The 23,927-nt window shown below is 46.0% G+C and overlaps 1 protein-coding gene across 1 annotated transcript in view; it reads right to left on the bottom strand.

The window, feature by feature from the left end:
• Positions 1-1,641: 1,641 nt before the first annotated feature.
• Positions 1,642-23,927, bottom strand: part of SLCO3A1 (solute carrier organic anion transporter family member 3A1) — an 83,819-nt gene continuing 61,533 nt past the window's right edge. Inside the window, exons 5-10 of the mRNA XM_061595582.1 lie at positions 20,459-20,623; positions 18,334-18,532; positions 15,395-15,533; positions 11,384-11,559; positions 8,062-8,126; positions 1,642-7,843 (exon numbers count right to left, since the gene is read on the bottom strand). Coding sequence (XP_061451566.1) covers positions 7,464-7,843; positions 8,062-8,126; positions 11,384-11,559; positions 15,395-15,533; positions 18,334-18,532; positions 20,459-20,623 — 1,124 coding nt within the window. The 3' untranslated portion in view covers positions 1,642-7,463. The remainder of the gene's footprint in view (positions 7,844-8,061; positions 8,127-11,383; positions 11,560-15,394; positions 15,534-18,333; positions 18,533-20,458; positions 20,624-23,927) is intronic.

The following is a 23,927-nucleotide window of genomic DNA, read 5'->3' as shown; positions in this document are numbered from 1 at the left end:
TGCAGAGAAGCTAAATAAATTCTTTGCATCTGTCTTCACAGTGGAAGATATAGGGCAGATCCCTGAACCTGAACTAACATTTGCAGGAAGGGATTCTGAGGAACTAAGACAAATAGTGGTAACGAGAGAGGAAGTTCTAAGCTTAATGGACAATATAAAAACTGACAAATCACCGGGCCCGGATGGCATCCACCCGAGAGTTCTCAAAGAACTCAAATGTGAAATTGCTGATCTGCTAACTAAAATATGTAACTTGTCCCTTGGGTCCTCCTCCGTGCCTGAGGACTGGAAAGTGGCAAATGTAACGCCAATCTTCAAAAAGGGATCCAGAGGGGATCCCGGAAATTACAGGCCAGTTAGCTTAACTTCTGTCCCTGGAAAACTGGTAGAAAGTATTATTAAAGCTAGATTAACTAAGCACATAGAAGAACAAGCCTTGCTGAAGCAGAGCCAGCATGGCTTCTGCAAGGGAAAGTCCTGTCTCAGTAACCTATTAGAATTCTTTGAGAGTGTCAACAAGCATATAGATAGAGGTGATCCAGTGGACATAGTGTACTTAGACTTTCAAAAAGCGTTTGACAAGGTACCTCACCAAAGGCTTCTGAGGAAGCTTAGCAGTCATGGAATAAGAGGAGAGGTCCTCTTGTGGATAAGGAATTGGTTAAGAAGCAGAAAGCAGAGAGTAGGAATAAATGGACAGTTCTCCCAATGGAGGGCTGTAGAAAGTGGAGTCCCTCAAGGATCGGTATTGGGACCTGTACTTTTCAACTTGTTCATTAATGACCTAGAATTAGGAGTGAGCAGTGAAGTGGCCAAGTTTGCTGACGACACTAAATTGTTCAGGGTTGTTAAAACAAAAAGGGATTGCGAAGAGCTCCAAAAAGACCTCTCCAAACTGAGTGAATGGGCAGAAAAATGGCAAATGCAATTCAATATAAACAAGTGTAAAATTATGCATATTGGAGCAAACAATCTTAATTTCACATATACGCTCATGGGGTCTGAACTGGCGGTGACCGACCAGGAGAGAGACCTCGGGGTTGTAGTGGACAGCACGATGAAAATGTCGACCCAGTGTGCGGCAGCTGTGAAAAAGGCAAATTCCATGCTAGCAATAATTAGGAAAGGTATTGAAAATAAAACAGCCGATATCATAATGCCGTTGTATAAATCTATGGTGCGGCCGCATTTGGAATACTGTGTACAGTTCTGGTCGCCTCATCTCAAAAAGGATATTCTAGAGTTGGAAAAGGTTCAGAAGAGGGCAACCAGAATGATCAAGGGGATGGAGAGACTCCCTTACGAGGAAAGGTTGCAGCATTTGGGGCTTTTTAGTTTAGAGAAAAGGCGGGTCAGAGGAGACATGATAGAAGTGTATAAAATTATGCATGGCATTGAGAAAGTGGATAGAGAAAAGTTCTTCTCCCTCTCTCATAATACTAGAACTCGTGGACATTCAAAGAAGCTGAATGTTGGAAGATTCAGGACAGACAAAAGGAAGTACTTCTTTACTCAGCGCATAGTTAAACTATGGAATTTGCTCCCACAAGATGCAGTAATGGCCACCAGCTTGGATGGCTTTAAAAGAAGATTAGACAAATTCATGGAGGACAGGGCTATCAATGGCTACTAGCCATGATGGCTGTGCTCTGCCATCCTAGTCAGAGGCAGCATGCTTCTGAAAACCAGTTGCCGGAAGCTTCAGGAGGGGAGAGTGTTCTTGCACTCGGGTCCTGCTTGCGGGCTTCCCCCAGGCACCTGGTTGGCCACTGTGAGAACAGGATGCTGGACTAGATGGGCCACTGGCCTGATCCAGCAGGCTCTTCTTATGTTCTTATGTTCTTAACAGTGACCAGCCGAGATCCGGGAAGCCAGTTCCATGTGCTCAGGGGGAACCCTTTGCGCTTACTTATTAAGGTGCCTCCAAACGGCCACAATTACACATTTGAATTTTGGGCAACCTGGGGGGGGGGGACATGCCAATGATGGGCGGGGCCAGAGGCAAAAGTGGGTGGAGCAACACATGTACATTTTAACATTGTGCAGTAGGCTGTCGCCTACACACGCCCCTCCTTTGTCCTCAATCCGGGGAAGCGAGAGGCACTATGAAAGTTCAAGGATACATTTTAGCCAGGCAAAAACACTCAAGGAGGGTGAGCGGTGCAGTCTGGGGCAAGTCCCAGAGGCCAGGCAGAGAGGCCTGAAGGGCCACAATTGGACCCATGGGCCTGAGACTCCCCAGCCTTGCCCTACCCAGTTTTGGAGCCGCCTCTCCCTCTACTTCCAGCAAGCTCTGTGGAAGAAGATCTCTTGATGGTGCCTCTGCAGGAAAGCCAGCTGTGACTCAAGCACGTGCTTTGAGCATTGTGGCACCAGTTCTTGGGAATTCTCTTCCCTTACAAAGGAAGTGAGCCCAAAAAACTGTTTTCGAGACCGGTTGAAAGTTTTCCTTTCCTCCCAAGCCTTCCTCCATGAGTCCTGTTGCATTTCTGCAGTGTCCAATTCTTGTTGCTTTTGATGTTTTAGGTCTGCTTTATGATCTGCATTGTGTTTTATATTCCATTCCTTCACTTTTTATGCTGGCTTCTTGGTTGGCTCCTCTGTATTTTTTTATGGTCAGGTGAAGTTGGTCTTTATTGGGGATCGGAAGCTGCTTTGTGGTGGAAGTTACTCAAAAAGCAGGGTATAATTTTTAAAAAATATATAAATACAATAAATAAACTGGCTCTGCAGTGCCAGCATCGTTTTGGATGCATATTCCCCAAAGGGCTGCCTTCCCTCCACTCACAACTCCATCTCCGTCATATGCAGGGGTGTAGTTGTCCAGGGTCTTGGGGGTGTGTGTCTTAGACCCCTTACTATTTTGGGAGCCAGATCTCAGCAGGGTCCTTGCATCTCTAGCATCCTACAAGCCAATCAGCATGAAAGGGGAGTGTTTTAGCTGCTGAGAAGAGTCTTCTAATGTGCTTCCTTGTCCTTACCTGCTGATTGGAGCCAATCAGAGTGAAAGGAGGTGAGTCAGCTACTGAGACTTTTCTCAGTAGTTAATACACTCCCTTTTCATGCTAGTTGGCTCCTAGGAAGATCTGTTGTTGTGGGAGAAGGTGTTAACAAGGATCTCATTCTCAATCCAGCAGCAAAAAAAATATTCTGTAATCTTAGAAGGTTGTACAGTCTTAGAAAGAGGTGTGGCTGTGACTATCATGAAAGGATCCTGCACTTCTGAATTTGCCACTACACTGCTGGTCATATGCAGTGGTGTCTGGTGCCCCTTGCGACTGGCAGGGCGGGAGGCAGGGAGCCCCACAGTAGCTGGTGCCAAAGCCAATGACAGGCAGAGCCAACTGATTCTACCTTTGTCCTTGTCCTCTTTTGCCCTGCTGAGTCCTACAAGGGGCAAAACTGAGACTAAGGAGGAGGAGAAAGGTGGCAGTGATTGTCACCCCCTGGACTAGATGCACGTAAGAAGGCCGGCAGGCGAGAGCTGGCTGTGGGCAGACCGTGGTTGGTGGGGCAGAGCCCCATTCACCCCTAACGGACCAGCCTCCACTGGTCTCACAGCAAGTTACTTTTGGAACTCAAGGTCTTTTTCAAAGCTAGTTTATGAAATGAGGAAAAGCTGCTAGTCAAGGGAGAAATGCCATGAAGCCCACAGAGCAGACCTGAACTCTCAGGATTGTGTCCATAATTTGAAACTGACATATTAGAGCAAAACAAATCAGACAAAGTTAAAGCCATGGAATCCCAAGTAACTACCCATAAAAAACCAAGCTGCAAAATGGTACACAATCCTGCCATTCTTTTAACCCATCTTTTACATGTGTGTCTGTCTGTCTGCTCTCTTTTTTTCTGTGATAGTATCCGCCGGTATGGAGTATCACCATGACACTTTTATCTAGGTAGGAATACTGGAATATCTTTCTTTTAAAAACACCAAAAAAGCACTGTGCATATATGTGTGCATTAGTATACACACGCGTTTGCACACATTCATCCACACTTTTTTGGGGTAAATATATGGTATACTTATATCGCACACACTATATTTATATAGCCTCGTCACATTCACTCCCTTTATAACATCTTTTTAAAAATATTACTTTGAATCAGTTTAGAATCACAATTACTGAAAAGAAAAAATAACAATAAACAAGACCAATATTGGGGGGAAAAACCTGCACGGAACCAACCAATGACGTATGTATGTGTATATATATGTGTGTGTGGCTTACAGCAAAAGCTTGCGTGCTTATGCTTTTCTTTTGCTAAACTGCACATGCCTGTGCAGGGCCACGTTCACCTTTGGACAACCCCCCAAGGGCCACATGCCAGTGGTGGGCATGGCCAAAAGTGGGTGTGGCCACCCCATATTCTTTCATGCATACACACAGGTGCACAGCATCCCCCACATCTCTGCTGATCTGAGCAAGGGGTCATTTCCCCCACCCTGCTCATCAAATCATTGTACTATAGACAGTACTGATGACCCCAGAGGGAGTGATCTGCATTCTTTTTCTCTCTCTTTACGCCACTGCAAAAATTGGCAAGGGGACCTTCTAGAGAACCTCACTCGAGGGCTGGATTTGGGCCCAGGGCCACCTCTGTTCTGGACCAACCCGTAGCGTCCTTTCCTTTCTCGACTGTATCCCTTCCACTCTATCGATTTTAGCCACCTCTACACTGGACACTCCCTCTATTGCAGATAAAAGTTATGGGGCATCCTGATATGAGAAAATGCAAAGTGCATTGAAAAGAATCAATAGAGGCTTGTAGGTTTTGTTTTTGTTTTTTAAAGAAAACTAACCAAACAATTCTGCTTATGGCACCCTGCCAGAAATGTAAGGGTTAACATAGAGGCCCCAAAATGCCTGAAAGTGTGTGATGAGTCTCTGAGGGCAAGGTTGATGGCTAGTGAAGGTAACTAATCACTTAGGGCAAAGAAGAGGCGTTATCAATCATATCCCGAGTGCAATTGCAACAGTTCCCTTGCTTGCAGTGTGATGTTAAGGGCACTTTCAGACTGTTGCTATTTTGCAGGTGGGATTCAGTCGCATACCAGCAAATTCAGGTTGTGCCCTTAAAATGGATGGTGCTCTTGTGCAATTAACCCACTCCCCCCCCCAAAAAAAGAATCAGACTTTTTACAATAAAGAAAGCGATGGGGAAATGCACTGGAAAATGTGAGACATCACTTGCTTGATGTGACAGCGTATAATCTAATCTCCCTGCAAGCAAATCAGAATGAATGTGCAAACAAACAGCTGACATTGCCTAATTTCCCTGCAAACAAATCAAGACAAATGCTCGATAGATAGACAGATTGATAGATAAGACAGATTGATAGACAGATAGACAGATAGATAGATACAGACAGACAGACAGACAGACAGACAGACAGACAGACAGACAGACAGACAGTCAGACAGACAGATTAGATAGATAGATAGATAGATAGATAGATAGATAGATAGATAGATAGATAGATAGATAGATAGATAGATAGATAGATAGATAGATAGATAGATAGATAGATAGATAAAAACAGGTTGTCTAGAAGCGACAAGGGAATTGCTGTTCCAAACTGGTGAGAGAAAAACTATAGTTCAGGCTTCCCCCAACCTGCTGCCCTGCAGGTGTTATGGACTACAACTCCCATCAGCTCCAGCCAGCACAGATGGGAGTTGTAGTCCAAAACACCTGAAGGTCACCAGGTTGTGGAAGGCTACTGCAGTTGGAAAAGGGGTAGTTTACCTTTCAGATATTTCACAACAATGTCACCCACGGGGGTAGGCTGAAGCTCCCTGGGGTGATGGTGGGCTGGTGGCCATTATTTCCCAATGCCACAGGAGACATTCTGGGAGAAAATCATGGCAGCTGGCATACATCTGCCTCTCTCTCTCTCGTTGCTGAAGAGGGAGAGAAATTTTTAAAGGTTTAAGAGACAGGTGGGATGCATGTAGCAAAAGATAAGTGTCCCTGAAACATTTTGATTTCATTGCCCACCCCAACTCTTAAAATTGCCATTTTATCACACATGAAGAGTGCAGCAAATTAAGGGCATTTTGCCCTGGCCCTAATTGGATGAACAAGATGCTTCCCATTCTAAAGTGGGATATCTGCCCCTGAGTATGTTTTTTTTTTTAAACCTAGCACGGAACTTCATTTTCCCCCCCATTTTTCACCATACCCCCAAGAGAAAACAAGAATCCCGAACACAGAAATGGATAAAAACTTGCTATGAGAATAGGTGCTGCCCCCACCCTTTTCCTTGACCAATGTTTTCCCTGACTCAAACTAAATAGTGCTGAAAACCTGTCATTTCCCCCCAGCGCTTACAATCAAGGTAGAAAAATGTACAGAGATGTACAGGCAGGGCAACGATGGCATGACCGTGCCACTTCAGCCATTTTAGATCTGTGACATCTGTCTTCACACTTCATTGCCATCCCTATGCACTTTTTAAAACGGTTACAGCAGCTCCCCAACCGGGGTCCTCCAGATGTATTGAACTACGACTCCCAAAAGCTCCAGCCAATGCTGGGTGGGGCTGATGGGAGATGTAGTCCAAAACATCTGCAGGGCCTCAGGTTGGGGAAAGAAAGATGATGGAATGCTTGGCATGGATCATCCAATGGCTCCCTCCCGTCCTATTCTGGCACAGGTGCTACTCTACCCATGCCCAAATGGAATCAGGGACGCCAACTCAATGATGCTGGTGTGCTTTGAGTGACGACAGGATATGTGCTGGTCAGGGGCATTTCGACAGTTGTCTAGATACTGTATGTCTTCTGGAATTGGGGCTGGGGATGATGAAGTTGGATCATCTGAGGAACTTCAACATGGCTCCCACTTTGATCACAAAGAGAGAGGGAGAGAGAGAGAGGAGAATGCTGGAAGGAACCAGCATCCAAGTTTACATCCTTTTGGCTTTTATTGCAAAGGCTACCCCAGCGGTACCCCAGACTGAAATGGTTCTTATTCTGGAAACAGGCCCTCTCTGATCTTTCTTTCTCTCTGGACTTTCTGCCCTTTCTTTGCCTCTCTGCCTAAGGACAGACAGCTCTCCACTGAAATGCTGGACCCCAAACACTGGGACCTTTGCCTGTCCATAACGTTAGCACTAGCTGACGCGTCTGATACACCAATGTACAACTTCTGATGCAGGTTTTAAGAATATTCCTGCTTCTCCTGGCTCTTGAGAACATCCCTGCTTCTCCTGGCTCTTGTCTAGCTCTGCTTCTGACAAAAGGACAAAGGTCCCCACCTCGCCCGTTCTACTACAAACACTGTCTCCCTAACTATGTACGAGAGTGTTTTTGAAAATCACAGTAGACTTTGAGATATAGTGGTGGCCACCATTTAGCAAAACATCCTTGTATATTATATTACATTTTTCATATATCTTATCTATCTTTTTTAACTTTAAAAAGGAACGTAGGGCTAGCAATCCACCCTTATTGTCGCTATAAAACAGACTCCATGTTTTCGCACCACTCGTGGTCTTCTAGGTTGTAGATAAATTTTGTCCTATGTGAAGGGTCCTGGCCAATGGGGTCTCGGCCCAGGTTGTCCAAGGTCAACGTGGAGGCAAAGAACTCACTAGTGCTCAGCCCGCCTTCATGGTTCTTGATGTACTTCTTGTAGTTCTTCCTTAAGCACTGCCAGGTGGTCGTATACAAGATGAACGCCAATGATTTCAGGGTTATCGCGATGCTCACATACAGGTACCTGTAGACAACATTGTCGTACAGAGCGCACGCTCCTTGCTCGCCACAGAATGTGCTCCAGAACAGGCACGTGGAATCAATTCCCGCTCCAAAGATCAGGGGAGGTGGGATAAAACCTGTGAAAGCAGAGGAACGATAAGAACGTTATTCACTTATTATTTACTTCTTACATTTATATCCCGCCTTTCCTCCAAGGAGCTCGAGGTGGCATGGAAACATGGTTCTCCTTCCTCCCTGTTTATTCTCACAACAACCCAGTGGGGTAGGCTAGGCTGAGAGATAGTGACAGGCCCATGAAGCAGAACCGTAAGACAGAAGATAAAAAGAAACTTACCTAACAATCGGAGGAGGAGAAAGAGAACTCCCAAAGCATAAGACTTCAGCTCTGGGCTCACCGTTCTGTACAGAAGAGAACATATATGTGTCTGTGTGTCTAAAAATGATTCCTATCACCAGCCAGCTTTAATTAATCCCCACCCTTCACCCTTATTGGGATGACAGCTATGCTTTGCTGTCAACCAGGATGACACGGTCCCCTCTTCAGAAAATAAAATAATCAATGGGCTTCCTACCCTGCCTGATAAGTTAAAAAAATTAGCAGCATTATTAATGTCCAACCTTGCAAAAAGGGCATTCCCCCACTCCCACCACCTGCAAATCACAACCCTTGTGAGCCATCACTTAAGGAATCCGCATGGTCTGTGCAGCACCTGTGAGCAGCCTTGCTAGTGACCTGCCTCCAGGAGGGATCAGTGACAGAAGGACTGTTCTGTTTTCAGCAGCCCTCCTTATTTTTTTATTATTTGATTTATATCCCGCCCTTCCTCCCAGCAGGAGCCCAGGGCAGCAAACAAAAGCACTAAAAACACTTTAAAACATCATAAAAACAGACTTTAAAATATGTCAAAATAAAACATCTTTAAAAAACATATTTTAAAAAAGCTTTAAAGCATCTAAAAAAAGGTTTAAAAACATATTTTTTAAAAAAAGGTTTAAAAACATTAAAAAGCAATTCCAACACAGACGCAGACTGTGATAAGGTCGCTGCCTGAAAGGCTTGTTGAAAGAGGAAGGTCTTCAATAGGCACCAAAAAGATAACAGAGATGGTGCCTGTGTAATATTTAAGGGGAGGGAATTCCACAGGGTAGGTGCCACTACGCTAAAGGTCCATTTCCTATGTTGTGTGGAATGGACCTCCTGATGAGATGGTATCTGCAAGAGGCCCTCACCTGCAGAGCGTAATGATCTGCTGCGTATATAAGGGTAAGACGGTCTTTCAGGTATCCTGGTCCTGAGCTGCATAGGGCTTTGTACACCAAAACTAGAACCTTGAATTTAGTCCGGTAGCAAATGGGCAGCCAGTGCAATTCTTTCAGCAGTGGGGTGACATGTTGGTGATACCCTGCTCCAGTGAGCAGTCTCCCCGCCACATATTGCACCAGCTGCAGCTTCTCAACCTCAAGGGCAGCCCCCCACACAGTGCATTTTAGTAATCCAGCCTGGAGGTTACCAGTACATAGACAACAGTGGTCAGGCTATCCTGGTCCAGAAATGGCCTCAGCTGTCTTATCAGCCGAAGTTAGTAAAAGGCACTCCTAGCCACCGAGGTCACCTGGCCTGTAGCGACAAAGATGGATCCATGATCACCCCCAGACTATGGACCTGCTCTTTCAGAGGGAGTATGACCCCATCCAAAGCAGGCAACTGACCAATTTTCTGAACTCGGGAACCACCAACCCACGGTGCCTCCATCTTGCTAGGATTCAGACTCAGTTTATTGGCCCTTATCCAGCCCACCAGTGAGTCCAGGCAGCAGTCCAGGGCTTGCACAGCCTCTCCTGATTCAGATGTTACAGAGGAATAGAGCCCAGAAGGGGACTACATTGGCGACTACAGTAGATGTCGATGGCGCATCAAGTTTGCTACAGAGGTGAGCAACTTTACCCTCAAGGTGTCTTGCAAACAATTCACAGTGGGCCTCTGAAGGGTCTAAAACTCCATTTCCTGGAATTGATGTCAACAGACCCCTGACAAAACAGAAAAGCTCCACTGGACAGCTGCTTGAGGATGTGATGGAGGCGGAGAAGTGGGCTTTCTTTGCCGAACCTCACCACCACACAGTAGGCACGGTTATGATGTTTTACTCGTGCCCGATCAGCCTCACAGCACGTCTTTCACCTCTTGTGCTCTAGTTGTTGTCCAGCCTGTTTCATTGCCCTTAGCTCACTGGCGTACCAAGGTGCAAACTGGGCTCTGCAATGCTGGAGAGGGCACTCGGGGGCAACCATGTCAAGAGCCCAATGCACCTCGCTGTTCCACAGAGTGACAAGGGCTTCAACAGGGTCACCTGCTCTATCTACTGGGAACTTCTCCAACCATCTCACAGCATCTGGTACACGATTTTATGTATTTATTTTATCTATTAAATTTATTAGTCGCCCATCTGGCTGGTTGTCAAAGGTGGGCTGGCTCTGAACAGACAGTGGGCAGGTTAGGGCAGTGGGATAGTGCACTTTAGAAGGGCGGAAAAACTTTTTAAAAGTTAGGACTTCACAAGGAGGACAGATAGAGTGTGTGGGGAAAGGCAATAAAAAACTATCTCTTGGCCTCAGGTCAAAAGTGTGTCCTTAAGAACATAAGAAGAGTCCTGCTGGATCAGGTCAGTGGCCCATCTAGTCCAGTGTCTGGTTCTCACAGCAGCCAACCAGGTGCCTCTTCTGGGAAGCCTGCAAGCAGGCCTAATAGACACTATGCGCAAGCAATTTCCCCTGACATAATGTGCATTACTTTCACTACATTTCTATGCACACTTTCCCTAATACGCTCATCGTTGTGCACATTTTTCCCCTGGAGAACTGATTCACAAAATTCAGAGAAGTGTGAATTTCAAAGGCTAGGTGGGTTTTGGGCCATTTATTGTTTTGGAAAGTATGAATTACCAAACCAAATTTCTCCCTGCTCCATTGATGCTTTGATCCTGTACCTTGGGGTGGGCAGCATATTCTGGCTGGCGGGCCAGATCCTTTTCTCCCTACCCTTCAGTGGAGACTGGTGGCTCCGATGTCAGTGGGGCAGTGAATCCACTCCAGGTTTTAGTCTTAGGGAGCTGTCCAATGTGCTTTCCCTGGAGGGACAAATTTGCTGCCCACTTGTCAGTCAGGTGACATCACAGGGACATCTGGTGATGCTCCCCCTTGAAACCCCAGTTGTTGGGGTTTGGGGGAAATGGCTTGGCGGGCCAACTTGGACTCCCTGATGGGCCAAGACTGACCCATGTGCAAATGGGACAGAGGTTCTCCATTCTGGCTGTAGTTGTATGTGAGCGTCAGGGTCTGTGAAGTACATGCTCTGTTTGAATGCTTCTCAACAGCTGGGCTTGTTTCCAATGGTGAAATAGCCACCATTTTTAAACCTCCCACACTTCTGATTCTGCTTTAGAATACTAGGTCCTCCTTACACACAAGAACATAGGAAGACCCTGTTGGATCATGGCAGTGGCCCTCCTAGTCCAGGATCCTGTGCTCACAGTGGCCAACCAGATACCTATAGAAAGCCTGCAAGCAGGAACTGAACACAGAGCATTCTTCCCTCCTGCGGTTTCCAGCAACTGGTATTCAGAAGTATACTGCCTCCAGTGGAGGTAGAAGCCTCTCACCTGATGAGGATGATGACGGAGGGCGTTTGAGCCATGGCTCCAATCATGCTGCAGACACACATCACACAGAGGAATGTCAGGAAGGCTTCTTGGCATCCTGGGCTGGGGCACTTCCCAGGAACGACCGTGGCATTCTCAGCTGGGACCAAAGTGAGGCATGTGCAGCCAGTGAGATTCTGGAAGAGAAGGCAGGGCGTGGCCTGGTTTAGGATGCTCGGCTCGCAAAATGCAGGGTGGTGGCCTAATGCTGCAGGGTGCGCATGTGCACAACTTGTTCTGGTGTTGGAACCAGGGTGGGGTTAGGGCAAGGGGCCACGTTCAGGCGGCCAGAGCCCTGCCCTTGACTTCTGCAAATGGTATTCAGCCACTGCTCTGGCTTCTGAGAGTCAGTGCCCACACACTGTCAAGTACACCTTTGCAACCCTAAGGGCTAGAAACTTGTTTTTTTATATAATTACCAGAAAGCCAAATTCTGCACCCGTTACACCATAAAGAAATTAATTCTTCACTCCTGCAGGGTCACAGATGGCCCAAGTTTCAACTCTGCCACAGCAATGTTGGACTTTTGCACCTGAAGCAAAAAAAGTCAGACAAGCGGCAGGAAAATGCCCCCCCCCCTTCAGCATCTGCTGCCTGGAGAGAGCAAGGATGGCCAGCTTTGTAATAAGTGGTGCACCTTTCCTCTCCCTTGGCTCTTTCAAGCCTTTAAAATAAGCACAGATGTGAGAAAATTACAATTTTTTAAAAAAATATTACCATGGGTTCAGACCCCTTGTGAATGCAGCGATAAAAGGAAGGCACCACGTCCCTGCATTAGGCTAAAACGTTTTCAAATTAAAGCTTCTAATTACTTTCTGATTTACTCCCCCTTTTCACCCACCTCTCCTAATTACGCCGGAGTACATTAAAAAGAGTAAATTTGCATGGCCCTTTGCAGCCTCCTTTCAGAAGCTCAGAGCACTGACAAGACAAGAGAGCGGCAAGTGATGTTGAATCCATCTCTTGCAGAAAGTCAGGAATCACAGAGGCAGCAGTGATAGCAGAACTTCCTCCACATGCACACACACCCATCCCAGCACATTCAAAGGGCAATGGAGGACATTGGTTTGGAGAAGAATTTGCTCAGGGGCCTGAAAGCTGGAGTTGCACAAGATAAGCTTTATTCACATGCAATCAGAGAGCAACCATATTTCCTTTGATCTTCCAGTCAGTGCACTGAATGTCAGGCAGGGCCTTTGTGTGCATGGATCTCTCTCTCTCTCTCTCTCTCTCTCTCTCTCTCTCTCTCTCACACACACACACACACACACACACACACACACACACACACACACACACACACACCCCTTAGCTTTGCCCTTTTGGAAATTCTGATGGGGACCACATTAAATGTGGAGTTTTGCAATGAAACACACACACACACAAATATAAGCGTCAATGATTCTCTCAGTTGCTGGGTTTGCAGATAGCATCTTTACAGAGCTGTGTCGTGGTCGTTTCCCCAAAGATTCAGGATTCAGGGAATCTTTCCAATGTTGGCTTGTCAGTTGAGGAACCCTGTGGAAGATTCTGAGGAAGGACTACGTTCAGGGCCACATGCGCACTCTACATGTAAAGCACTATGATGCCACTTTAAATAGTCATGGCTTCCCCCAAAGGAATCCTGGGAGCTGTAGGTTGTTAAATGGGGCTGAGAGTTGTCTGGAGACCCCTGTTCCCTTCACAGAGCTACAATTCCCAGAGTGGTTTAACAATCTCCTAACAACTCTCAGCACCTTTGACAAACAGTAGTGTCCAGGATTCTTTGGGGAGAGCCATGACTGCTTGAAGCGGTGCGCAGGGGCCTGGAGGTCAGCGGTAGAGTGTCTGCCTTGCATGCGGAAGGTCCCAGGTTCAATCCCCGGCGTCTCCAGGAAGAGCTGAGAAAGTTTGCTGCCTGAAACCCCAGAGAGCTGCTTCCAGTCACTGCAGAAAATACCGAGTTATTATGTTTGTTTGTTTGTTTGATTTCTATCCCGCCCTTCCTAGATGGGATAGATGGACAATGGTCTGACTCAGTGTACGGCAGCTTCCTGTTTTAAATGTATAGTGCAGATGGGACCTTGTTTGTTATTCTGGGAAGGAGGCTGGCTCCGAGATGCCTTCCACTGCGGTGCTTTGAAGGCTTATCATCTTCTGCTTTTTCCAGAATGTTTGCACGTGATTCCTTCACTCCCCGCACCCTGCAGTGCCTTCTCTTTTCTGGTTCCAACGGCCGTAAAGGGGTGAAAGCCAGCCCCCGGTGGCTGTTATTTGTGCAACAGCAGCAAGGAGAAAAGAGGCATCTGCCCAAATGATGCGGAAAGCGACAATGTTGCTGTTCCCACAGGGGTGTCTTCAGAGGAACTTTGGCTCTCCGTAGACGCCTGTGACACACGCCTACCGGAAAGAAGCGGGGCAAAAAAGGCTTTTGAAGATATTGCTGGACCAGGAAACCGTCATGCAACACCATGCGGCATGATAAAGATGAAGTGGAGGAGAGGAAGTTAATTGGCTCTGGTGAGCTTTGAGCAGCACAGAAAAAGTGCTGGGCTCTTCTTTTATTGCATTTAGTAAGATCCTCACATCCCCAGAAGAACTGAACGACACGGAATTCATTTTCTGATTTGCGCTGCAATCACGGCTGTCGCTCCCAGAAGATGCTGGGAGATGCAGAATCACTTTGAATCCTGCCAGGAGGACTTATTCTAAACGGCTTGCCTTGAACCATTAAGACACTGAAAGACCTAGCTCTACACACAAACACACAGACGTGCGCTTTTCAGTCCTCAGACACCAACTCTGCCTTGTCCATGCACGTTCCGTCGTCTTCTTTCAAGCCAAATATCAGGCTTTTGAGAACAAAGAGAAATTATTCTCTTTGTCAAGTTTTAGGGGTTTGCAGATTTCACCACCTGTCATCGTCTCTCTCCAGAGAGAAGTTGAGAGAGAAGGTAAAAAGGGGGGGGGGAAGGAGGATGTAGATGTTGGTGGGAAAACTATTATATCGGGGCACAATTAGCTTTCAGTAGAAGAACAGGCTCTCTTCACCGGCAATAGGTAGCAAGTGATTTCAAGGACACCTGCTCCCCTCCACCCCCAGGGCCTGACCGGGCGCCTTCTGCAAAGAAGAATTTTCCAGTCCAAGCTCCTAGAAGTAGCCCAGGGAGGCAAACAAAAACACTAAAAATACTCTAAAACATCTTAAAAACAAAAGACGTTGAAACAAATCATTTCTTTAAAAACACCTTTAAAAATAAAGGTTTAAAAACGTCTGAAAAAGCAATTCCAACACAAATACAGACTGGGATAAGGTCTCTACTTAAAAGGCTTGTTGAAAGAGGAAGGTCTTCAGTAGGCACCGAAAAGATAGCGGAGATGGCGCCTGCCTAATATTTAAGGGGAGGGAATTCCACAGGGTAGGTGCCACCACACGAAAGTTCTGCTTCCTCTGTTGTGCAGAATGGACCTCCTGATAAGATGGTATCTGCAGGAGGACCTCGCCTGCAGAGTGCAGTGATCAACTGGGTATATAAGGGGCAAGATATCAGATATCCTGGACCTACGCTGAGATGGGGGGATTTGCAGGCCAGGAGAGGGATTTCTCTGAGGCAGCCCCCAAATTGTGGAACTTCCTCCACATGGAGGTGCATCTAGCATCTTCACTGTACAGTTTTTGCCGTATACTGAAGGCACATCTCTTTACCTTGGCCTCTGTCAGGTAAGATATTTTGCTTTGTGGGAAAAACCTCTTCCTGAAGCTATACTGGAATGGCTTTACTTGTTTTGTAACTCTAATCATTACATTATTTATGTATTTATTTAATTTATATCCTGCCCTTCCTCCCAGTAGGAACCCAGTTATATCTGTTGTTATAACTGTATGCTGTATTGTAGTAACCTTGAGACCTTATAGTGAAGGGGAGGCAAGAAATCCAATCAATCAATCAATCAATCAATCAATCAATCAATCATAGAAAAAATATAGATTACCGTAGCAGTGCATCCAGCAAAGCAGGCAGATAAGTACGTGATCCCGTCTGCCCCACAGACCGGAGTGAAGGAATCAGTTTGGCATTTACAGTTGTTATTGCAGGCAGAGTAGGGGGCTAGACTGGAGGATGATCCTGATCTGGAAGAAAGCGGAGGGTGGGGGCCAGGAAGGTCGGCAGTTAGTAAGAAGGAAACTCGACCCAGAATCAGGAGACATTGCTTCCCCAAAGGCTACCCCTCCTTAGCTACTGATTGCATGGAAGTCAACAAAGGAAACAGATTTGAGCTCAGGGTTCTACATATTGGGGATTGTCATTCTGATCAGCAGCCATCTTGCTTCGTGTTTGGGACAGATGTATGTTGGGTAGTCCAAGGGCCTGCTTTAGGGCAGACCAAAGCCTGGGAGAGCTCTGCCCAAATCAAGGTTTTCTCACCAGCTCAGGATCCCTGCTAGATCAGACCAAAAGCCTATCTAGTTAGGGTGGCCAAATGGCAGAATTACAGTGGAAATTATTAAAGGTGCCCGGCCCCAATCCTCTGGCCATCCCATGTTTAGTCCAGCATCCTTTTCCCCACAAGCGGCCAACCAGATGACCCCAAGAAGCCCACAAGCAGGAGATGAGCACAACAGCACCTGTCCTGTTTATGCTTCCTCGCAACAGAAATTCAAAGGCGTATCCTCTTCGACACTGGCGGTAATATATCCCTTGATAGTCTTCCCCTCCATGTATCTGTCTAACCCCCTTTTACAGCTGTCCAAGTTGGTGGCCATCACCATATCCTGGGTTAGCTTAAGGCCACATCTGCGCCATAGGTTTAAAGCAGTATCGTACCACTTTAAACAGCCATGGCTTCCCCCAAAGAATCCTGGAAAGTGTAGCTTGTGAAGGGTAAATGAAGTAACACCTCTCATCTTCTTCTGACCCCTATTCTCCTCACAGAATTACAATTCCCAGAGCAGAATCGCTCTTCCCAGGAAACTCTGGGAACCATAGCTCTGTGAAGGGAATAGGGGTATCCTAATAGCACTTTAAATGTATGGTGTAGTTGAGGCCTAACTATGGGTAAAGACACACTTAACTGTTCTACCAGTTCTAGTGTGTCGCCACTTCTTTTCTGAAAATGGGGGCAGATGACACTAGTCACTGTAAAATATGGTGGGGTCACTAGAGTGCATTTAAAAACATTTTTTTGCTTCAACAGATTTTGCAACTGATCAGCAGATCAACCCATTGTCCTTCCAGGTGTGGCCAATGGAAAAGCTTTGCTCTAGGTGTCTAGTGTGCTCACAGCCTTAGAAATATTAGCCTGTGTGACAACATTCTTCCTTCCGTCTGTCCTGAATCTTCCAACACTCAGCTTTCTTGGGTGACCCATCGGGTTCTGGTACCATGAGAGAGGGAGTATAACTTCCCTCTATCCATTTTTCCACAACATATATAACCCTTCTTAAAAAAACCAACAAACCAACAATCATTTCCCTGCCCCACTTTGTTTTTGTGTTATGTGCTTTCAAGTCGGTTACGACTTATGGCAACCCTATGAATCAGTGACCTCCAAGAGCACCTGTCATAAACCACCCTGTTCAGATCTGTGGCTTCCTTTATGGAATCAATCCATCTCTTGTTTGGCCTTCCTCTTTTTCTACTCCCTTCTGTTTTTCCCAGCATTACTATATTTTCTAGTGAATCATGTCTTCTCATGATGTGTCCAAGGTATGATAACCTCATGTCCTCACTGTGGGAGGCTGTGTGGATCCAGAATTGGCCTCCACAGTCACTTACGGACCCACTGTTAAAGACCTTGTCCTGGAAGACAATCTTACTCGGCCAATGAATGAATGAACCTCAGTTTCATCATTTTAGCTTCCAGTTAGCTTGTCGCCCTGTGCTCCTGCTGGGAGGAAGGGCGGGATATAAATCAAATAATAAATAAATAAACAAATAAATAAAATAGTGATAGTTCTGGTTTAATTTGTTCTAACACCCAATTATTTGTCTTTTTCGCAGTCCATGGTACGCGCAAAGCTCTCCTTCAACACCACATTTCACTCTGATCCTCTTTTTTCACTGTCCAACTTTCACATCCATACATAGAGATTGGAAATACCATGGTCTGAATGATCTTGAATTTAGTGTTCAGTGATACATCAAAGGCTTTGCTGTAATCTATAAAACACAGGGTGATTTTCTTCTGAAATTCCTTGGTCCGTTCCATTAGGACAGACAAAAGTACTTCTCCACACAGAGCACAGTTAAACTATGGAATTTGCTCCCATGTGAAGCAGTGATGGTCACCAACTTGGATGGTTTTAAAAGAGGACTAGACAAATTCATGGAGGATACGACTATCAGTGCATGATGGCTATGTTCTACCTCCACTGTTGGAGGCAGAATGCTTCTGTTCACCAGTTGCTGGGAATCACAAATAAGGGGACTGCTGTTGTGGGTTTCCCACAGGCACCTGGTTGGCCACTGTGAGAACAGGATGCTGGACTAGATGGGTCTTCGATCTGATCCAACAGGGCTCTTGTTATTTTCTTTTGTCCTACATTAACTCCCATGGGGAAGGCTGATTTAGGACATAGAAAACTGTCGTGTGACCAGTCAAACCATCGTTCCATCTAGCTCTGGATGCCCTCTGAACACCAATTGCTGGGAATCACAAATGGGGAGAACTCTCTTGTGCTCAAGTCCTTCTCCTACAGCCATCTGCTCGGCCCCTGTGAGAACAGGATGCTGGACCAGATGGGCCTTGGGTGCCAGCCAACAAGTCTTCTGCTCATACCAATCACAAGAGCTGAGCAGTGTTGTAGTCCAAAACATCTGATGGGCCCTAGGCGGCAAAGAGTGATTTAGCGCATGAGGGAAAATGAATTCCAGGAATGTTTCAGGGGGTTCAAACATTTCCAGAAGACCCACTTCAATAGTTATACTCACTTGTTTCCATAGGGAACAGTAACTCCAGCCACAGGCCCCGTGTCACAGCCCAGGAAGAGAAAAGAGACGTAGCAAGCTGTGGACACCAGGTTGACCATCATGGCCATTCTGATTGCTCCTAGAGCAGACAGGCTCAGCTTCTTGACTAAGAGGCCCCCCAGAAAGATGCCCAGACATGCACAGGGAATAGCTGTCATGCCTGCAAAACAGAGCAAATAAAATAGCTTTCATTTCATAATGAAAACAACAGCAACAATCAAGTTTCTAGTCAAGGCTTGAATTTAAAGCAATTTTAAAGCACCTGACTTTCCCTAAAAAAATTCCTGGAAACTGTGGCTTATCCCTCACAGAGCTGTAAGTTCCAGCACCCTTAACGAACTACAGTTCCCAGGATTCTTTGGGGGGAAGCCTTATAGGGTGGTACACAACCTAAGACTGTGATGACAGGTTTGAGAGTGTGTGAGCAATGTCTAGGGACATTACACCAAGCAGAGGTGGGTGGGAGGCAGTGGCTTTCGTGGGGGTTCTCCCCCACAACTTGCAAAACCTTGAGTAACCAACTATGCGCAAGGAACACATTCATAATTAATGTAGGTTGCAGAAAAACTGGTTTTCCTTGATGCTGAACAGGCTGTGTGGTTGGTACATTTCCATGAAAGTGCAGAAAAACTGCAAAATGAAGAGCTGGTATATGAAGTCAGTGTCCCAAACAGCAAGTTTCTAAACCTTATGCTTTCAAAGACATGCTGGGAAAAGGGTGAGCAATGCCTCCTGAAACCTCTGAAGTTGGAGGGTTGCTGAATAGCACCTCCAGTCCTAAGAACGTGAATGAATCATTGGGAAAGAAATGGCGAAAACTGCAAGAACCATTAGGCAACATAAGAGAAACCTTGCAATTTTCCTTCATTCACCTGATTTATACGGGTTGCAGACTTCGAGATTTATTGTTACAGAGTTAGGGTTCCTTTGGCACAGAACTGTAGGGCCGGCACCCATTAAAAGAAATCTCAGTTGATAAATCGCATGGTTTTGGTCAATTAATTTAATCTAAATACATTTGCATATGACTAAAACAATGCTACTGAACCAAATGCATAGCTTACTGTGACAGGCAGCAGGGAATTATTTTTAAGAGTGTCAGGCTTGGATTGGTAAGACAAAGGTTCAAATCCCACTCTCAGCCACAGAGCACACAGTGTGACGTTGGGGCAGTCATTATCTTTCAGCCTAACCCTCCTCATAGAGTTGTTTGTTTGTTTGGACATGATAAAAGGGACATTATTAATTTGTCAGTCACTTTATATGAAATAAAAAGTCTCAAAGCAACCTAACAAGATAAAATGCGATAAATTACCACCATTGAAAACCTGAAAAATGTGTAACAATGAACAGTACCAAACACCTAAAATGCTCGTCCAATAACATATTAATAAGGACAAGTGCTATCCAGCCCACTGCAAGAGGAGGAACACCATAGGGCCCAACTTAATTACCAAAGACCTGAGTGAACAAAAAGGTTCTTAGCCTGGTGCCTAAAGACTGACAAGTAGAGCGCCAGGCGAGTGTCTCTGGAGACAGCATTCCAAAGAGGGGGGCTACCACCGAAAAGGCCCATTGTTACATGTCCACCCTCTGCACCTCCCTCGTGTAGAGCACACAGAGAAAGGCCTCTGATGAAGACCGCACAGTCCGGGCTGGTTCGTATGGGGAGAGGCGATCTTTGAGGTATTGTGATCTTGAGCCATACAGAACTTTAGAGGTCAAAGCCAGCACTTTGAATTAAGCCCTGACACAAAACAGTAGCCAGAGCATTTGGGCTGGAATCGGTGTAACATGTTCAGACCTTATGATCCTAGTCAATAATCTAGACACTGAGTCTTGAGTACCATTTATTTATTTATTACAGCCCTCTAGACTCAGAGAGAGCCACATGGGGTTTGCACTTGGCTGTTCATATGGGAATGAAAAAGTAAGAATTGACCACCAGACATCTTGACAAAGGGCTCTGCATGACTTGTGAGCTGCCAAGCATTTCCTGCCTGTCTCGGATGGCAGAAGGCAAGGGGGGGGACAGCCCAGCATCTGGCAGCTCCATTGGGATCGGTGGCCTGCTCTGGTAACTCACCCAACAACTGGTTGGCGGATGATGTTGTGAGATTGAACTGCTGCTCCAGGTATTTCCCCAGGAAAGCTGCAAAGCCAGCCACCACGGCAATCTCCATGCAGGCAGCCAAGACAATGCAGGTGAAGACCGGATTGGAGAGCAAGTGCTTGGTGACTTTAGGGATCACTGGAGGGGCGGAAAGGGAGGAAAGGTGTTTTCAGAAAGGGCTCCGCTTGTTGACCTTCCCCAACCTGCTGCTCTGATCGGAAAGGGCGGTGCTGATTTGGAACCATGGGGGGTTGGAGGATACCAGGTTAGGGAAGGATGCCTTCAGATGTTCTCCTAGCTGTGGGGGAGCCATTTGTCTGTGAGTAGCTCCCACACGGCTGGGAGAACACGGCCAATCAGATGCGCCAGGCTTAGGCATGTGGGTCATACACTGCTAGATCCGCATGACCAAGCCTCGCTCATACAGTTGGCTGCCATTGCATGCCAGAAATCAATGACAAATGATTTTATATAGGACCCCTTCATACTGATTGCAATCTCCTATTCAGTCCTGACGTTACGTATTTTACATGGTTTCTATTTATTTATGATGTGTATGTACTGGTCTGTGACCGAAATAAAATTTTACTTACTCACTAGTTGGCTCATTTCAACGCTCCTAAGCCATAAGGAGTTGCTGATGGCTGATGGGTTACAAACTGGGTGTCTTGAAATGCTTGGCTATGTGGGAAGAGGCCCTTGTTTTGACCGTGGTGATGGTGGTGCCAGATTCCAGTGATCAAATATCCAATGTTTTCCTGAATATTGTCCCAAGCTGCTAACTGGGGTGATAAATCCATCCTAGGACAGCATTCATCTTTCAGGACTGAACTGCAAATTTTCAGCATCATTCCTTAAGCGGAATTCATAGAATTCTTTGAAAGCTGAACCTTCAAACTACTGAGGATACCAGCATTTTGCTCTTCTAGAAGGCTGCCGTCCTGGATATTTCTGGCCACAGGATGGCACAGCGTCAAATCCTGTGGACTGCAGCCGCTCTGGCTCGAGTACATTTGTATGAGGAGGAGCCACACTTCAATGGCAGACCACGTGCTCTGCAGGCAGAGAGGTCCCAGGTTTAATCCCTGGCATCTCCAAGTAGGACTGGGAAATTTCCCTTCCTGAAGCCCTGTAGAGCCGCTGCCAGTCAACAGTGTCCTCCAGATTTCGCTGGGCTGCAACTCCCATCAACCCCTAGTCCACAACATCTGGAGGGCACCACGTTGACTAACCCTGGCATAGACATCACTAAGCTGGATGGCCCATGGTCTGACACAGTATAAGGATGCTTCTGATGCTCCTATTTAAATCAGCCCTTTGTTCATAACCATGGGGACTAGGATCTTACTTTATTTTGGGGGGTGGGCTGTAGCTCAGTGACAGAGCACATGATTTGCGCGGAGAACGTCCCATACCCAGCATCCTCAAGGAGGGCTAGAAAAGACTCCTGCATGAAACCCTGAAGATCTGTTGCCAGTCGGCTAGATGGTCCAAGACTGTTTTCTAAAGTTGAGGCATTTCCAATTTTTGCACATGCTTTATTCTGACTTCGAACCAGATTCTCCACAAGATTCTTCTCTCTATTCTTAACACGTGGTATCAATTTAGCCGAATGGCTTTATCCAGTGGTGGTTTGGTTACTCACTCTGCGGATATACATTTAATACATACATACATGTGTTACCTAGAAACATCACCACCATGCTACCATGCCTGGATGTTTTGAGGTTCACTGCACCATCTAGTGGCTACAGGACATAGTACAATTGGTTACTGGATGAGCAGCACTGAACTTGCAGGTGTGTTGCGTTATGCGCAGACTTGACTCTTTGGTTCTTCCCCAAATGTTGAGTTTCTGGGTTTACATATAAGGGGGTACCTGCCTTCCTCTAAAGAGCAGCTAAAGAGCAGCTATCCACCAGAGGCAAATAGAGCTCTTTCAGTGGATTCAGATCCGGGCTTATTTCCAAAAAGTTCATGGGTCATTTGCATTTAAAGCTGAATCTACCAAGTTCGCATTCCCACAACCAAAACACAGCTACCTGTTGGAATTCACATTTATCTGAATTATGAGATGCACTTCTCTAACCAATGTTTGCAAAAATGCATATATTAGGGGAAATTATAGACATAAATGAATGTACTAGTGAAAATAATATAAAATTTATTATATTAGGGGAGGCTCTGCAAATAAGGTCAAAAATCAAAAATGCATTATGTTAAGGGAAGCAATTTGCAAAGGTGTGAACATGAGGCGAAACTGCGTACAAAAACATATTTATTAGGAGAAATTCACACTAAAAGGCTGATGAATTTTCATGAGGATTTTTTAAATATAAAAATGGCAACGTGTTGTAGAAATGTAGAGAATTGAATTTAAGACTGGAAAACAAGAAACTGTGAGAATCAAAGGGCATTTGGGACACTACCTGATCTCTTTCCCTTCATTAGGCAAAGGAGACTTTTGGTTGTATTCCTTATAAGCATTACCCACCGAAATGAATGAACACAACCAACCTAGGTCTATTCATCTTGACGGGTCTACTCTGAGTAGGACATAGGTAGACGCAGCCCTATGTTTGTGGTAGGCTGCACAGAACACCAGCAAGGCTAAATTCTCCCAGACTGAATCTGGATCATGCTGCATATCACAAGAGTTGCACCCGAAAGCATCCCAGTGTGGGTGTGTGGAATCTGTATGTTTATTTTCAGTTAGCGCTTTCTTCTCAAAGCGCTTCCGTCTCCCCATGGAGCTCCCGCAAGAGTCTCTCTTTGCTTTCGAGAAGCAAAGGGGAGAGAAGAGGAGACTTGCCTTGCACAGTGACTCTTCAGCTAATGAATCACACAGAGCCTTTTCTGCTTGGGCGACCATTTTAATTATTCCAGAGGTAACACCATTTGAGCGAGATGGGAGTGCGTCTACGACTTGAGGAAAGCCTCGCCTCGCCTTAATACCCGGCGACCAAGTCCTCCGTGAATTAAATGCGAACATCAGGACATTTGGAAAATTATCTCTTTAAAATGCATCAGAAGCCTCAGTGGAGCCCGCCGGTACTTGGCAAATCCACCCCTCCCGCTCTTGCTTTGTGTTTTTCAGGTCTGAAAAGCAACCGATTTCCTCCTGTGCCAATTCTTGACTCTTCTTTTGGATGTTCAGAGTTTTAGCTCGCCTTGGCAAGAACTGACAATGGGAAAAAACAGCCCCTCGGGGAGATTTTTAGACTTTGTTTCGGATATGTGGGATGTAATGGGAAGTATATTTTAATGTAGGGAAACATTCAAATATTTGATTGCCCGCCCCCTGGCTGCCTGAAATGGTACAGCCCAGCAAGACATCACCAGGGGGCTTCTGCTTGTGTAGTTCCAGCCAGCAAATGTTGTGTGTGTGTGGGGGGGGATAGATGCAAAGATGAAGAGGGAGCCAAGACGCTGGCTCTTCTGT

Source organism: Rhineura floridana, chromosome 14 (genome assembly GCF_030035675.1).
Source record: "Rhineura floridana isolate rRhiFlo1 chromosome 14, rRhiFlo1.hap2, whole genome shotgun sequence".
Taxonomy (NCBI): domain Eukaryota; kingdom Metazoa; phylum Chordata; class Lepidosauria; order Squamata; family Rhineuridae; genus Rhineura; species Rhineura floridana.
The sequence above is the reverse complement of the archived record's forward strand: the minus strand, read 5'-3'. Positions and strand labels throughout refer to the sequence as shown.